General features: G+C 43.3%; 4 protein-coding genes across 7 annotated transcripts; 2 read left to right on the top strand and 2 right to left on the bottom strand.

Moving 5' to 3' along the window:
• Nucleotides 1-109: 109 nt before the first annotated feature.
• LOC116432609 (uncharacterized) lies at nt 110-3,056 on the bottom strand. Its single transcript, XM_031989727.2, has 3 exons — nt 2,882-3,056; nt 2,634-2,801; nt 110-2,564 (listed from the first exon to the last, which is right to left on the bottom strand). Exons 1-3 carry the CDS (start codon nt 3,053-3,055, stop codon nt 420-422), a joined length of 2,487 nt encoding a protein of 828 aa, XP_031845587.1. The 5' UTR covers nt 3,056; the 3' UTR covers nt 110-419.
• A 480-nt stretch (nt 3,057-3,536) lies between these two features.
• Nucleotides 3,537-5,250, top strand: LOC116432612 (F-box only protein 22-like). Its single transcript, XM_031989737.2, has 5 exons — nt 3,537-3,712; nt 3,938-4,128; nt 4,214-4,550; nt 4,636-5,021; nt 5,101-5,250. The coding sequence occupies exons 1-5, from the start codon at nt 3,537-3,539 to the stop codon at nt 5,169-5,171; spliced, it is 1,161 nt and encodes a 386-aa protein (XP_031845597.1). The 3' UTR covers nt 5,172-5,250.
• Nucleotides 5,251-5,833: 583 nt separating this feature from the next.
• LOC116432613 (pancreatic triacylglycerol lipase) lies at nt 5,834-7,381 on the top strand. The gene is made up of 5 exons (XM_031989738.2): nt 5,834-6,105; nt 6,178-6,326; nt 6,413-6,589; nt 6,664-6,939; nt 7,021-7,381. The coding sequence occupies exons 1-5, from the start codon at nt 5,834-5,836 to the stop codon at nt 7,257-7,259; spliced, it is 1,113 nt and encodes a 370-aa protein (XP_031845598.1). The 3' UTR covers nt 7,260-7,381.
• alc (5'-AMP-activated protein kinase subunit beta-1) lies at nt 6,822-9,007 on the bottom strand. Of its 4 annotated transcripts, none has more exons than XR_012999468.1 (5): nt 8,423-8,652; nt 8,061-8,336; nt 7,757-7,987; nt 7,466-7,683; nt 6,822-6,970 (listed from the first exon to the last, which is right to left on the bottom strand). XR_012999468.1 is itself a non-coding variant. In XM_031989742.2 (5 exons), the coding sequence occupies exons 2-5, from the start codon at nt 8,615-8,617 to the stop codon at nt 7,537-7,539; spliced, it is 849 nt and encodes a 282-aa protein (XP_031845602.1). In that variant the 5' UTR covers nt 8,618-8,632; nt 8,776-9,007; the 3' UTR covers nt 7,342-7,536. The 4 variants fall into 4 exon arrangements, 2 of the variants coding, with proteins under 2 accessions (XP_031845602.1, XP_031845600.1); XR_012999469.1 differs by having other exon boundaries at nt 6,828-6,970; nt 7,461-7,683; XM_031989742.2 differs by lacking the exon at nt 6,822-6,970 and adding an exon at nt 8,776-9,007 and having other exon boundaries at nt 7,342-7,683; nt 8,423-8,632.
• Nucleotides 9,008-14,185: the final 5,178 nt, after the last annotated feature.

Below are 14,185 nucleotides of genomic sequence, written 5' to 3' on the forward strand. Positions count from 1 at the left end.
GTCCGTCCTGTTCGAATAGAGTTCGCTAGTGTGCTTGATCTTTTACGTTACCGCAATTAAGAACAGGAACAATGCATTCAGCCTTTTTTCAATAAAAAAGAAAGAAGTATCAATGCTTGTTATTTTATTTTAAAGATCATCCCTGTTTCTTTTATACAGTGATAATATTTGACACTATTACTCATGCTATATTATACGAATTCAAGCAAAATAGTCATAAAATAGACCCAGTCCACCTCATTCTATAATATATAAAAAAACAAACAATATACAAGTTGTAATACTTGTTAATTCAATAACATATATTGAAAAATTGTTATTTTCTTTCTTTTAAACTGCGAAGTAGCCGAAACAATTCCGCACGATTTATCACAGAAATACCTCCACGTTGATTACTTTTTCTTTTTTTTTACGATATCCTACGATTGAAACATGTGCCCGATAAGAGCAAAGTTTTTTACAGACAGAGAGACGTCAGAGTTATCAGAATTTTGATGCACATGTAAGTCCGGAGTGGTAACAGGACTTACGCTGTCTATACTTGGAGAATTTATTCTCTGCATATCGTTCACATAAGTTTTGCCGTCTTGAATGTTTAACGGGACAATAATTTCATTCAAATGTGTTTGGGGTAAGATTGTTATAATCGGAGTCACGCTCGGCGAGGATGTCTCCGACTGACAATAGTTTTGTGCATTCTGATACTGCGCTCTACATTTCTTCTCGTGAACGAACAGACTACCATTATGGCTGTACGCTGTACCGCAGATTTTACAAGCGTACGGTTTTTCCCCGGTATGAGTGAATCTGTGCTCCTTCAAGTATTTCAGCCTTCTAAACGATTTCCCGCATGTTTTGCAATGGTAATTTGCCTCTCCGGTGTGCGTTGTGATATGCGCTTTAAGGGTACACGACTTGGCGAAAGCTGCACTGCAAAAGTGGCATACGAATGGTCTGTCACCGGTGTGAGTCCTTTCATGATTAATACAATTCGAGTTCGATGTGAATCCTCGACCGCAGTACTTGCAAACGTGCGGCTTGTAACCGGTGTGTGTTCTCATGTGGAACATCAAACCAGTATTTTGTCGAAACGTTTTGCTGCATATGTGACATAAGTATCGTTTAAAGTTTGCGTCTTCCTGCTCTTTGGCGCGTTCATGAATCCTTGCGTGTCTCTGTAGCTTCACTTCTTTCTCAAAGGACTTGTTACATTCTTCGCAATGATACGGCTTCAGTATTTTACTCGCTTTTTGCTGATCTTTATCTTTGTCGTTGCAAGTACAATTATCACCGCAGTTTATACATCCTTCTTGTTTTGAATTGTGCGCATTCAGCTGATGTTTCGAAAGAGATCTTTTAGTATCATACGACTTTCCACATATTTTACAGGGGAAACCCTTCTCTTCGTTATCCGAATCAAGTTCTTCTCGTATCCAACTGTTTATTAATTTAATAGCTGATTTGTCATCAGATGGTTTTTGGATTTCCAAACTTTTTTCGTCCTCGTTGTGTCCGTAACGCTTTTTATGACTTTCTAATCTATCTTGCCGGAAAAATTTCATATTGCAAACGTTACAAAGGAATTTTTTCCCACTGTGACTCAGTAAATGGTTCTGAAGTAATTTATCCGTAGGATAACATTTATTGCAGTATTTACAACGATGAAGCGCCGCATTATCGAAAGTGTCAATTTTTGCGTCGATATTGGCATTTAACATATGACAATTAGGATCTCTGTATTCAGAGCTTAATGTATATTTCTTAATCACGTCCGATGCTCTACTTTCACTATTTACATAACCATCCTTTTGCTCTTTTCTACTATCATTAATTTCAGTAATTGTTTCTTCACTAATATTTTCTAATTTTCTTTTGTCCCTAATTTCTTTCAAGATAGAAAGAACTTCTTTTGGATTGGCCCTTTTGTGGACATTTAAATGTCTGACCATAGTATCAGTTTTCTTAAAACTCTTATTACATATGCTACATAATACTGGTTTAACTTTTTCCTTAGCTTTGTGCAATTTATTATGCTTCATCAAATCATTAAGTTGCAAAAATTGTTTATTACATTTATCACATGTAAATTTCTTTTCATCGTGAGTTGCTATATGTCTATCTAGGGATTTCTTACTGGAGTAACACCTAGAACATTTCAGGCAAGCATAAGAATTTTTAGAGACTGTGTCCCTAATATTTTCTGTATGATCATTTTCTATGATATCTCGCTTTGCATTCTTTTTTATGTACTGTCTTTGTCTCTCTTTATGGTTTCTTAAGTTCTCCATAGAAGTTACTCTTTTGAACATAGTTGTCCTTCTCGTTCTATAAGCTTCCCTTCCAGTAGTGTTCTTCTCACATACAGCTGCAATCCGTTTAATACAACTATTATTTAGGTGGCTATTGATATCATCGTATTCTATACAATTAGATTCATTAATTGTTTTATGATCTTTCTCACAATCCCCGATTGAAGGTGCATTCTGATCAATTACAGAAAGTATATTTGCCTCTATTTTAACAAAACCAGAATTAAAAGTATAGTCCGTTTGACAGTACTGATCCTAATAAAAAGAGAGAGGTTTTACAACTGTATAATATCAATTTCTATATATTCATATTTAAATACTTACCTTGGTCACCTTCAATCTAGTGTTATTATAAAATGTTTTCAACTTTCCATATAGCTCCCTTAACTGTGCATCTGATCGCTGACATTGTTTTCTTAATTTGTATGCTTCATTCACTTTAACCACACATTCTATACAGATAGTGGCAGGTAAACCATCATTCTCCATCATCTATTCAAGACAAACCTTTATCAATAAAGTGATAAGGGGAGGTCAAAAGAAGAAGAGAAAAGGTTGAATATTAAACTGACCTCCACACCACTACATAAACGAAATTTATCAGACAAGTCGTACGTGTCCGTACCATCTGAATCATTTCTAGCAGCTCCGAAAATATATTGGTTATTGTGATTCGCTGTAAGACAAATACGGCAAAGACCGTGAGTATCATCAGGTAAAACGCTCTCTTTAGTTTCAATCTCCATTAGATCTCAGTAAAAATAATTGTTCGATCAGAAACACATTTACATTCGAACTTTCCACGACTGTTAACGTGATGTCATCATTCGGATACGCAGCGGCGTTCACCATCACACGAACCTTATTTCTTTCGTTCGCAGAAGGCCATTAGCATCTCTGGTAGAGTTTCTATGAAAACTTAATGATTCATCGTTAAAATTCAATGATTTCCAGAGGCGTGTAAGCTTCCAATGACCGTGATCTTTCATTGTTGTTATCGTTGCCAACAGTTGTAGGACGAAAGAGTAATAATTTTAATGAGAAATCGAAATCGAGGAGAGGAGAAAACGAGTAGAGACAGCGGTGATCTGTTTACGATGGTTATCCGTGACACAAGCAGACACCGTGCGACAGCAATCACTGTGGCAACTTTTTGAGCTGGCTCATGTGATAAATATATCGTTTGAAAACCGTAGTGGACATTGTCAAATTTAAACGGTCGCATAAATGGAGGATTTACCGCGAAAGAAGATTCGAGGGAATGGCACTGGCAAATCGGACACCGCGGGCAGCGGCAAAGTTGACGAGAAACAGACGAACGGACCCTTAACCTACGACATTTTAAGAATTGTATTTAAAGAATTGAATGGAGTGGAATTGTCAAGGGCCTCAATGGTTTGCAGGTGCGAGCTCGATTACCCCATTTATGCATTGTGTTTTGTTCTATGTTAAAGCGAAGGAAAAAGCTCATTTTTCATGATTCCCCCTGGGAAAGGTCGGCTCCTAAGAAATGAAGAAGCCCCGAGCTGCTCTAATCGTGTGCCTTCTGCACATATTATGAAATTTCACGGCTCGTTTTCCTAGAGGCTTCGTAAAGTTGCGCTAGCACGTAGCGCTTTATATTGCAGATCCTGGTTAGAGGCGGCAAATGACGAAATACGAACTAGAGGCCCTACCTATTTCATACAGGATTGTAAACTTTTACCCAATCAGAAATGGAGCATGGAACGTTTTAAAGCGCAAAGCGTTAAAAAATTACAAATAAAGCCTGCTCTAGGATTATTTTTTACAGCACCTTCTGTACCATTTAGCCAATCAGGTATACTACATTTAATATTTACTATGATTAGTATCGACTTTTTACATGTATTTAGCGTTTTACTATTAACGACTGTGTCCTTTAGACTGCCATTGTAAGGTACTTCCCCCGAATTGTGATACTGTGACATTGGGCACCCATGGAGTTGTCTTTAATAATAAAGAAATCGAGGGAAACCTAGAAAATATTGTATGCGCATTTTTACCAAAGATACCGGATGTGACGATTAAAACATTTGTAATTGGGGATAATTCTACAACGAAGAATGATTTGTCGGTGTCTGTTGAGAACTACAGTGAAGAGATTAAAAAGGTTTTAACCACGTCGGAAAAGGATTCTAGTAGATCTAAATGTTTGTTACTGTTCTGTGACTTGAGAGGTCGTAATTTGGCAATAAAACTAGCAAATTCTTTGAAGAAATGGTAATAGTCCTAAGGATTTTAATATTAATATCATATAATTAATACTTAGACACAGTAAAACGTATGTAATATTTTTTAAATACAGTTATCCAATGGATGAACTTTCCGTATGGGGTGGAATAGCTAAAGATGTCTTAGTTTGCAATGCAAAGGACAGCAAGAACGACAGATGCGGAGAATTTGCATTTTGCGTTGGAATTACTCTGACTGGAGCAATCGATTCTTGGTCAATGATCGTCGGGAAAAATTATAAAACTAAAGAATGCGTGGAGCAACGGATAAAATCATTTAGGAGCCGTGTCCGTTTAAAAAAGCATTCCATGGGATTTATGTTCGCATGCTGTGCACGCGGGGAATATATGTTCGACGAGTGCAATGTGGAATCGACTATATTCAAAAAATATTTTCCAGAAGTTCCGTTAGTTGGATGTTTTGGCGATGGTGAATTTGGAAGAAACTCATTACCGAATGGTCGGTAATTATTCTTGATTTCCATATCTGTATAGATTGTAAAACAAACTAATTTCACGCATATCGTACACTTTTGCAGAATCATCCAACAAAAAGGCCAAATGGTATAACGTGACATCCACTATCTTTTTAATAATCACGTATGGATGAGCTTCGCATATCGATGTGAATTACTCTCTACTAACACGTTTGTACAGGGGACATTAGAATAAAGTCATTAAGCTCGAAACGTATATAGGGTACGTTACATCGCTAGACGGAATAAGTCAGCAATCTCGACGTGTATCGGTAAAACGTGTGTTGTATGACAATGTGTGATAATATATTCTATGTTCATATAAAATTGCTTCTTTATGCCAACCCGTGATTACCTCGACAATTTCGTTAAAAAGGGAAAAGAAAGTTATCAGCGTGGCGACAGTCCCCTTTAATAAAGTGTACACGTTACTATTTAGTTTCGCGCGATAGGAAGATATCCGGTGTACCTGGTCAGTTAATTGGGCAAAAACCTGCACCTCTTTGAATACGATTACAATGCTTAAGGCACCGTCGTGCAACCACTTGACAGTATTTCCGCATGTACGATACGGTGTTTAAGATAAACAAAAAGAAACTGGGCCGTGAGAGGGCTCGCTCAAACGTCCATCGTGACATTCTCGGGGTTTATAAGAAGCTTCCACCCTGCAGTCTTCGCTAAGCGATTAAGACGAGCGATAGGACCCCGTGGATATTACCGTAACGAGTTCCTAACCGAGTCTTCAAATTCTCTTGTAATTGCTTTAGTGTCATTTCTCAACTTCGTAACGGTTCCCATGCAAAGCTTCGTATTTCTCACGAGTAACAATATGATTTTAACAAGTAAATACGCACTGCTCACGGTCCTGTTTATTAGTTTTTACGATTACGCGATATGTAAAACAACGTGGAACAGTGGTCTGCGAGAAAAGTACGACGGCTACGGAGAAGACTGGATTTTCATGCCCGATGGAAACGGGAAACCGCAAGTAGCAGTACTGAAACACACGGAAACCGACATGCGAGGCATTTTCGACGAGTCACAGGTTTCCTACTTTCTTTACACCCGGTAATGTTATGTGGTATCTCGTTCAAAAGTATCAGGTGTTTCTTATTGAAGCATAATGTTGTGTGTTTTAAGAGATGGTCCGATTAATGGTACTCAGCTGTACACGAACGATACCGTGGGACTTAGCAAGTCCACCTTGAATCCATCCCGAGTAACGAAATTTATAACACACGGATGGAAATCGAGCTCGATGAGCGATGGTCTCATCCATATGAAAGACGGTATACAGACTAATTTTACTAATACTTTCAAAACCGCTACCTCGTCAGTAAGCCTGATTCCATATTTTCATTTTTATAATCCACAGCGTATTTAAGCTACGACGATTACAATGTCATTATGGTGGACTGGCAACCGCTGGCTGCGAGCACGTTTTATCTTGGGCCAATGCGGAACACGGAAAAGGTAGGATTAGCGGCTGCGGAATTCATTGATTTCCTAGGTGCGAAAACCGGTCTGAAAACTGAAAACATTCATTTCCTTGGTACGTATTATTTGGGATCACTTTTATGTACTATTATTTCGTATTTGCTCTCACTTGACTATAATTAAATTAAGGACACTCTCTCGGAGCGCACGTTGCCGGGAACACCGGAAGTTCAGTGAAGTCGGGCCGCCTGGGAAGGATAACCGGATTGGATCCTGCTTTGCCAGGATTCCATTTGCTCACTACTGACAAAACCCGATTGGATTCTACGGATGCGTTATTTGTCGATGTTATTCATTCCTGCGGCGGAGTGTTAGGATATTTACAACCAATAGGCATCGTCGATTTCTACCCGAACGGTGGAACTGCTGTTCAACCCGGCTGTTGTTGTATCGCTGAAGTTATAGGTAATGTATCCTGGTAGGTTGCATGCGTCTCCTTAAAGGACACAAATGTATATATATGCTGGGTTATTATTATTTGCGCAGAGGCATGCAGTCACGGGCGATCGTATATGTATTTCACGGAGAGCATTAATCCAAAATCGACGTTTTTGGCAAGAAAGTGTAACACGTGGGATCAGTTTACGAGTGGCAATTGCAGTCGTTCTGAAACTACGTTAATGGGCGAGTATGTTGATAAAAAGACCGTTGGGACATATTTTCTCAAGACAAGACCGGATGCGCCGTATGCTTACCAAGAAGAAATAACTGATAATATGGTTTAAATCAAGTGCCGAAGATATTATGTCGATATTGCTATACGAATTTTACATGTACAAGAATTACTCGCATTGTCTGGAAGACGTCTAATGTAAAATATTTCATTTTAATAAATAATAGATACAGTATTATACATTTCAGATAAAATTCCTCATAATCTATAAGTTACCAAATATTTCATTTTCTTAAAATGTTGATATTCTTACCTTACCTACAAAATACGTATGTACTGGTTCGATGTAACTAACAATTTGCCAATAGCTTTGGGAATGATTTAAACATTTAAATTGGTTTGTACAATAGAGTTGTAACGTATTTCTTGCGATAGCGATGTGTGGCGGATAGTACCATTACGCTATCTTTGATACTTAAGGCATACAAATGATTTAACATAACATGATTTGGTTCTGGTAGAAGAGTTGGCTCGCACTGAAATAATCGTATTATGGGATTTTTCAAATAATAGAACCTTTTGTACAGTATTTTCCTTTTCAGTACTTACAGACAACGGAGTATCCTTATTCAGGATAACTTGTAGTAAATGAGGTGGTAATATTGGTGGACCAGCCACTTTTTCCCATGGTTTATGGGGAGGAACTTCTTGACCGTATTCTGTTTGAGCACTACTAATAACACCCTCGCTATCTTTTGCAAGTGCTTGGAATACTTCAAAATCTGATTTCTTTACAGATACAAGATTATTCTTAGAACCCATACCATTATCAACAATTTTCTATAAGAAACACAAACATCTGTAAAACATATTCTACACAGTTATAATATGAGAGACAATAAAAGAATGTTACTATGTCTGGATCGTGTCTCCATTCGCCGTCAACAAAGAACTTATATTGATGTTCCCCCTCTGGTAAATCGATAATTGTTACAAAATCCCCATGACTCTTCACCATAGGTAGTGTCTTCCATCCAGTGAAAGTTCCACTAATATAAACCTGTTTACCACCACCCTCCCATTTGAAGACTGTAGGCAATACTTTGCTGTCTGCAACTTTTGTTCCTTCGGATACAGTGTTAGAACGCGGACGATGGCTGTAATCATCTCCATTATGATGTCCACCGGTCTATCCACGGAAAGAATATTGAGTTATCGAAATATGAATGTTACATCTCAAACAACTTATCTAATATAATGACACACTGTACGTACTTTAGCATAATAAGGTTCTTCGTCCTCATGGGACGATTGGAAAACTAATTTCTGACTTGGCTTTTTATCAAAAACGAACGCTTGGCCTTCCTTTCCTGGCGACGGAGGAGGATGCTCTTTGGTATGACGATGCTCTCTACCTGAAGAGCTGCTATGATGATGACCAACCGGGTGATTGCTTCCCGCGTTACCCATTGTCAGCTCGTGGTTCTTCATGTAATAAAAATGAACTGTTACAAGCGTAGTGTCATGCATATATCATCGATGCGATAAACAGCGAAGTGCATCTGCATCCCCACCACTGAGATTTGTTTACGGGAACAGGAGATTCGGGAAAAAATTGCTTCGCTCACCTAGTCCCAACGATGACCAAGTTAAAAGTCAAAACCGCCGGAGGCTACTTCGTTTTCATTGGTACTTCCTGGTTTCACCGTACGTCGCTCGCAAATGGCAAATCAAACACGGTGGAAAAATTAAAACGTCGGAAAATAGAGGCGACAAGACCACTGGTTCTAGCAGAGATTCGACTAAAAATGGCCGATCAGCTTAGAATCTACTTATCCGCGAAGTAGACAATCATTGAGTACAGAATACACAGACGACGCCCTCTGCGACTGATCCAGTCCCACCAACGATTCGTCGGCTAATAACATCGGTATCGACTATATATACAGTTGCAGTATGTTACCTACCGATCACAAAAATTTGACTACAGTAGTAGAAAGTAATATTACCAACACAGTAGCAATCAAAAAGAGCGCCAATAAGTGATCAGTTTGTATGCAGTACCTTTCTTTTGTTCGTTCGAGAACAATGTTTCTCCTGTTCGATGCAACCTCTGATCCCTGTATTTACCAAAATTCTCTTCACCCTCGTCGTCGGAAGTATTCAAGTTCGTAAAAGGTAAACCTAGATCAAAGATACAGCGTGTATTTCTCCCGATGGACCGACTTAACCTTAATCTCTTTATCAAAGAAAATCAACTCGTCGATATACAAGAATGTACTTAACAAACGAGTATCTCAGATTTACCACGCGATCGAGCAACTTCCAGTTAATATGAGAAAGTCATTTTATTTCTAAAAACATTTAATGCGTGTACTACAAGCTTAATCGGCGTCCCGGCGCCATAAAGAAATCGCAACTGATCATTATTTCATTTAAAAGAAAAAGACGCCGCAAAATTTTGTGGGCACCGGGATGCCCGTTCATGATCAAGTGGGCATTCGCCTAACGACAAAATGGCGGTATTATAATTATTGGACGCGTGCTGGTCATTTTGCCGTTGTTCACGGATAGCAGGCAAGGCGAGCGTGAACCGATATGCATTTTCGTCGCGGATATCGTCCGTCTCTTTTGGAACGGGTACGGTATCCGTGGTTTTCAAGGTGACACGGACCTTGTATCGTAAAAGCGGCGAGGTGCGCGAAAGGTGATCAATAACCGTCAATATGCAGGACGACGTTTTAATAAGAGTGTAAGCCCGAGATCCTGGGGCCCAGTTTATGACTTCGCGACACAGGACGTCACTTCGCCGCTCTTACTGCCTGCTCTTTATTACCAGTCGTCTTTGTCCTTCCGTCTCTCTTTCGCCGCCGCGATCCTCTCGCCTCTTTCATCCCGCCCCTCCCCGTCGCTCGTCGTCCTACCGTTCGCGCCCGTTTCTTCCTTCATCCCCGTGCTTCCCACGTTCCTGCCACAATCTCGCTTTCTCCCTCTCCGTCTCCTATGTCCCTCCGGCTGTTTTTACGCGAATTTATTATTTATAAAGTCAAAGGAGCTTGCGTCTTCTCGGGCGTGTTCTAACTTGCCCATCTGACTTTCAGCCTCGCGACAGAACTCCCGTGAAAACTTCCATGGCCGACTCGTTTCGCAAAGTCCTCTCTCTCTCCTCGCGGCGCGACGGAAATTCTCGTTTCGAAGCCGAAAATACGAGTACTAACGCTGCATTGTTCCTTCCAGATGCGAGCCATCAACGATTTTAGAGGAATTCTCTGCAGAGACATAAAAACTGTACCAGGAGAACGGACATACTCTGCACTCGTGTTCCGTAGTAGATACAAGCAAGAAGTGGATGAACCTGTTTTGCTCGATTAATCATATTTGCTGGTGGGTTTTGGTAATTATTCAAGAAACCGTCGAATCCATGTAGAATGAATTCCAACCGACACGGATTTATGTTACAGGGAGACCACGAGCCGCGTGAAAAGCCTGCGTGTCCTGGATCAAGTTCTTATCATTGCCAGCCGGATTGAAATGCATTTAAGGATTTATTGACCCGTGCTAAATGTATTTCTCGTTCCGCGATGTTGATTAGATTGTCGGTAAAAGCATCGGATTATCTGAAGTGGCGACATATGTTCGACATATCCGGAAGTCGGCGCCGCCTCGAGTGGCACTCGCGCGCGCGCGCCAGTTGCACCGGGGATGTTAATTTTTATCGAGGAGCGACGATGGAACTGCCGAACTGTTACTTCGCGACCGGCTAACTCGCGCGGACGACGGAAGTTACAGAGTACAACCGGCGCTCGGTTGTAAACGTATGTATATGTATGCGTTCCCGGCGTGGAAACGCGTCCTGGCGTCCGCGGCGGCGGGATGCGCAAGCCCCTGTCGGCTGCGGAGGAAGTAAACTCGAACTCTCGGCTTTCTGTTCACGGGTAAACAGCGTCTTAATCCTATCGAGATTGCTCGTTACAAGACGCGAGATGGTAGCCAACTTCCCGACCAGCCGTGGCGTCGTCTACTTTCGGCGTCCGCCTCGCCTTCGTATTACCGCGAACTTGCCACTCGACCTCGCCCGACAATCGAAGCCTTTTATCCTCAGCCAAGTATCCGTGTAAGAGAAACTTTCGGCGTTTAGCCGTGCCGCGGTGGGACCAGATGTCGAGCGTTCCGGAACGAAACCGAGCTACCCGGGAAAGAGGGGTAAAGTCAGAGGAAAAGCACAAAGAGAGAGGGAGAGAGGGCGAGAGAAAGAGAGAAAGAGGAGCGTATGCGAGAGAGAAGCCGGCATGCATGCGTTTAATCGATAATCACCGGCAAGTGGTTTCGTCCGAAAAAGGGTGCGGAGGTTACATCTGCGAGGTATCATCAACGGCCGGCTACGAAACGGCGATCCATCATCTCCCGGCAGTCCAAATCCGAAATTGCTCGGCCTTTTCCTCGGGCTACGCGTGCGGCCATAATAGGGATTACGGCCGGTGTAAATAAATTTCGAATCGCGAGTAAGCCTGTCTCTTTAAGCTTTACAGCGGCGCGCGGGAAGTCGACGGCCCCGTTGGAAGGCGGATCGTGTTGGCGGACCAGCATACACGATGAATCGGGAGCCTGAAACGTTCGATGGAGCCTCGGTCGACGCGGTGAAAAATTCAACAACACCCGACTCGAACCTTTTATCCGCGCTGACGCTTTCTTTTTCCTTGCTCTTCGCTCTCTCTCTCTCTCTCTCTCTCTCTTTCTCTCTCTCTCCGTCTCTCTCTTTCCCTTCTCCTCGTCGATAAATCGGCCGAGAGGCGCACGGTGTTTGACACCCGTTTTCCTTTATTCCAGGGTTATTATTCGAAAGGCGGCTACCGCCTACAACGGCCGGGCAGCCCGTTCGTTTCTTTTTTCTGTTCTCTTCGAGGGACAACGCTGATAACGAGCAACGAGAAGTGACAGCCGGTGGTGGAGTTCGTTCCCTTGCGGCCCAGTAACGGAGCCGGGCCCCGACTCTCCGCTGTCTTCCTTGCGCGCGGTTGCTGAAATAGTATTGTTACGCTGCTCATTGAGCACGAGGCACGTTGTCAGATTGTCAGCGGCGGATAGAGGAACAACCTTCGCCGGGTAATAATAGATATGGTGTCACGGCAGGATGTTTCGACATTCGATCGTGGAACTTTTCTTACCTGGCCAACGGGAGGGCGACGAGAGCGCGTCGCGAGCGATCGACGATTACACCGGGGCCGGATCGGGGATCCGGAGGCAGATTTTCGGGCGAAGCGAAGTCTCGGCCTCGCGGCGATGTGCGAAGCTACCGGGAACAAAAAGGCGGAGGAAAGGAAAATAAAAAAGGACGCGGAGGAAGATGGAAAGGATTACGGACGCGTCAGGAGCGATGACTGAACGGCCGGTAATCGCCGAGCCGCTCTAATATTTCGAATAGTTCGCATTTACAATGGGCTTTATTGGCGGGAAAACTGAGGGGGGTATTTTGAGCAGGCAGGACATCCATCACCGGGTGTCAACGTGATTGTCTTGCGTCGCGTTCACCGTGGAAAAGTATTGACGCGGCGAGAGGAGCGTAGCCGTGACGAGCGTCGCGCCGCTCGCCGGGATAAACCGACGTTTGCGTTCACCGTGAGACAAAGCGTTTTAATATCTCCAATCCTTCAACGATCGTCCAATGATATTCATCTATCGGTGGACCGAACAAGTTGGAGGACATCTTAGTCGGCGGTACGCCGTTTTCGGACATCACTATTTCGACCAGGGGCGCACGGCCACGCCATTGTATCGTATTTAAATGAGCTTTCTAATGCGTTTAGGCGGAATATTCGCGGCAGTCGACACTCGCGTCGCCGAAAGGGCCGCGTCCTGCGTTGGATATCCGCCGGCCGCTCCCCACGGTTATCAATTTGGAAGCTCGAAGATTGGACGGAACGCGTGGCTCGAGGAAAAGAGACGGATCCTCCGCAACAGCTTTGTTACCACGGGAATCGATGCTCCGGCGAGGAGCCGCGCACCGCCGTTGAAGGGAAGCGAGCGGAACGGGTAAAAATGCCCCGGCGTTGTCGTCAGCGGCGCGCGTGGATTAAAGTCGACGAGAAATAAAAGCCGGCCGCTCGTTGGGAAAACAGTACGGTCGGCCAGAGAGAGCGAGAGTAGGTACCACACAGCTCACCGGGAGGCGTCGATGCATAATCGGAGCGCACCCTCCCGTGGCTATCCGTTTTATTTATCCGATAACACGCCATTATGGGCGAATCGCGGACGCGGCTGTGTCGGTAACGATTGGCTATTTATAATAACACGTGGCATATGGGTAATTAGTTGCGCGTAAGCCGCACTGAAAAACCGAACGGTGTCCAGAAAAATTACCGTCGTTTTTCATCCGCCGCCGCTCGAAATCCATTATTCCGCCACTTGATTTTTCCACGTACACCGCTCCTCTCCACGCCGCGGCCGCTGTACACCGCCGCTCGCAGCTACGCGACGCAGTTTTTCGCCGTTCCAGGCCGGAGGCGTTAAAAACCGCACGCAATTCGCGTTTCGCAAAATCTATCGATGTTTCGTGACTTCGTCGGGTGAAAGGGAGGAGAAAAAAAAAAAAACAAGAAGAGAATGTGAAGGAAGGACAGAGCAGTCGACTTTGACGCCTCGCCACGACGCGCACGTATGTACCGACGTGTCTTGCACGAACGAGTAATTACGTTAATTCGATCGATGCTCTCTTTCCTTTGATATCGAGGGGGACGACGGAGGAGCCCGGGGATTCAAGGAGAACGGAAAGACGATCGAAGCACGACGGGAAACGCGATGCATAGAGCCGCGTCGCGACGCGGACAGAGACGACAGAGAAAGAGAGAGAGAGAGAGAGAGAGAGAGAGAGCGAACGAGGAGCTGTGCAGCCAGCAGTAGTCGCTACGTCGATGCACGCCGCCCTATTAACTCGGCTCTCTCTCCCTTTGCTCGTCTCTTTCCTCTTTGCGCCGAGATAACATGATACGATAACGCAGGCGAAAAAAGAACCGAGAAGCGGAGAGGGAGAGAGTGAAGAGC

This window comes from Nomia melanderi, chromosome 9, assembly GCF_051020985.1.
Source record: "Nomia melanderi isolate GNS246 chromosome 9, iyNomMela1, whole genome shotgun sequence".
Lineage (NCBI taxonomy): Eukaryota > Metazoa > Arthropoda > Insecta > Hymenoptera > Halictidae > Nomia > Nomia melanderi.

Bases quoted from the DNA above. Each gene is read 5' to 3' on its own strand.
- LOC116432609 (XM_031989727.2), bottom strand. From the start codon at position 3,055: ATGGAGATTGAAACTAAAGAGAGCGTTTTACCTGATGATACTCACGGT. The intron at 2,802-2,881 runs GTCAGTTTAATA...TGTCTTGAATAG, and splicing joins GTTTATGTAGTGGTGTGGAG to ATGATGGAGAATGATGGTTT. The intron at 2,565-2,633 runs GTAAGTATTTAA...TCTTTTTATTAG, and splicing joins CTAGATTGAAGGTGACCAAG to GATCAGTACTGTCAAACGGA.
- LOC116432612 (XM_031989737.2), top strand. From the start codon at position 3,537: ATGGAGGATTTACCGCGAAAGAAGATTCGAGGGAATGGCACTGGCAAA. The intron at 4,129-4,213 runs GTATACTACATT...TGTGTCCTTTAG, and splicing joins TGTACCATTTAGCCAATCAG to ACTGCCATTGTAAGGTACTT. The intron at 5,022-5,100 runs GTCGGTAATTAT...ACACTTTTGCAG, and splicing joins AAGAAACTCATTACCGAATG to AATCATCCAACAAAAAGGCC.
- LOC116432613 (XM_031989738.2), top strand. From the start codon at position 5,834: ATGCAAAGCTTCGTATTTCTCACGAGTAACAATATGATTTTAACAAGT. The intron at 6,106-6,177 runs GTAATGTTATGT...GTGTGTTTTAAG, and splicing joins TCCTACTTTCTTTACACCCG to AGATGGTCCGATTAATGGTA. The intron at 6,940-7,020 runs GTAATGTATCCT...TTATTTGCGCAG, and splicing joins TTGTATCGCTGAAGTTATAG to AGGCATGCAGTCACGGGCGA.
- alc (XM_031989740.2), bottom strand. From the start codon at position 8,638: ATGAAGAACCACGAGCTGACAATGGGTAACGCGGGAAGCAATCACCCG. The intron at 8,337-8,422 runs GTACGTACAGTG...TTCCGTGGATAG, and splicing joins AAGAACCTTATTATGCTAAA to ACCGGTGGACATCATAATGG. The intron at 7,988-8,060 runs GTAACATTCTTT...TGTTTCTTATAG, and splicing joins GGAGACACGATCCAGACATA to AAAATTGTTGATAATGGTAT.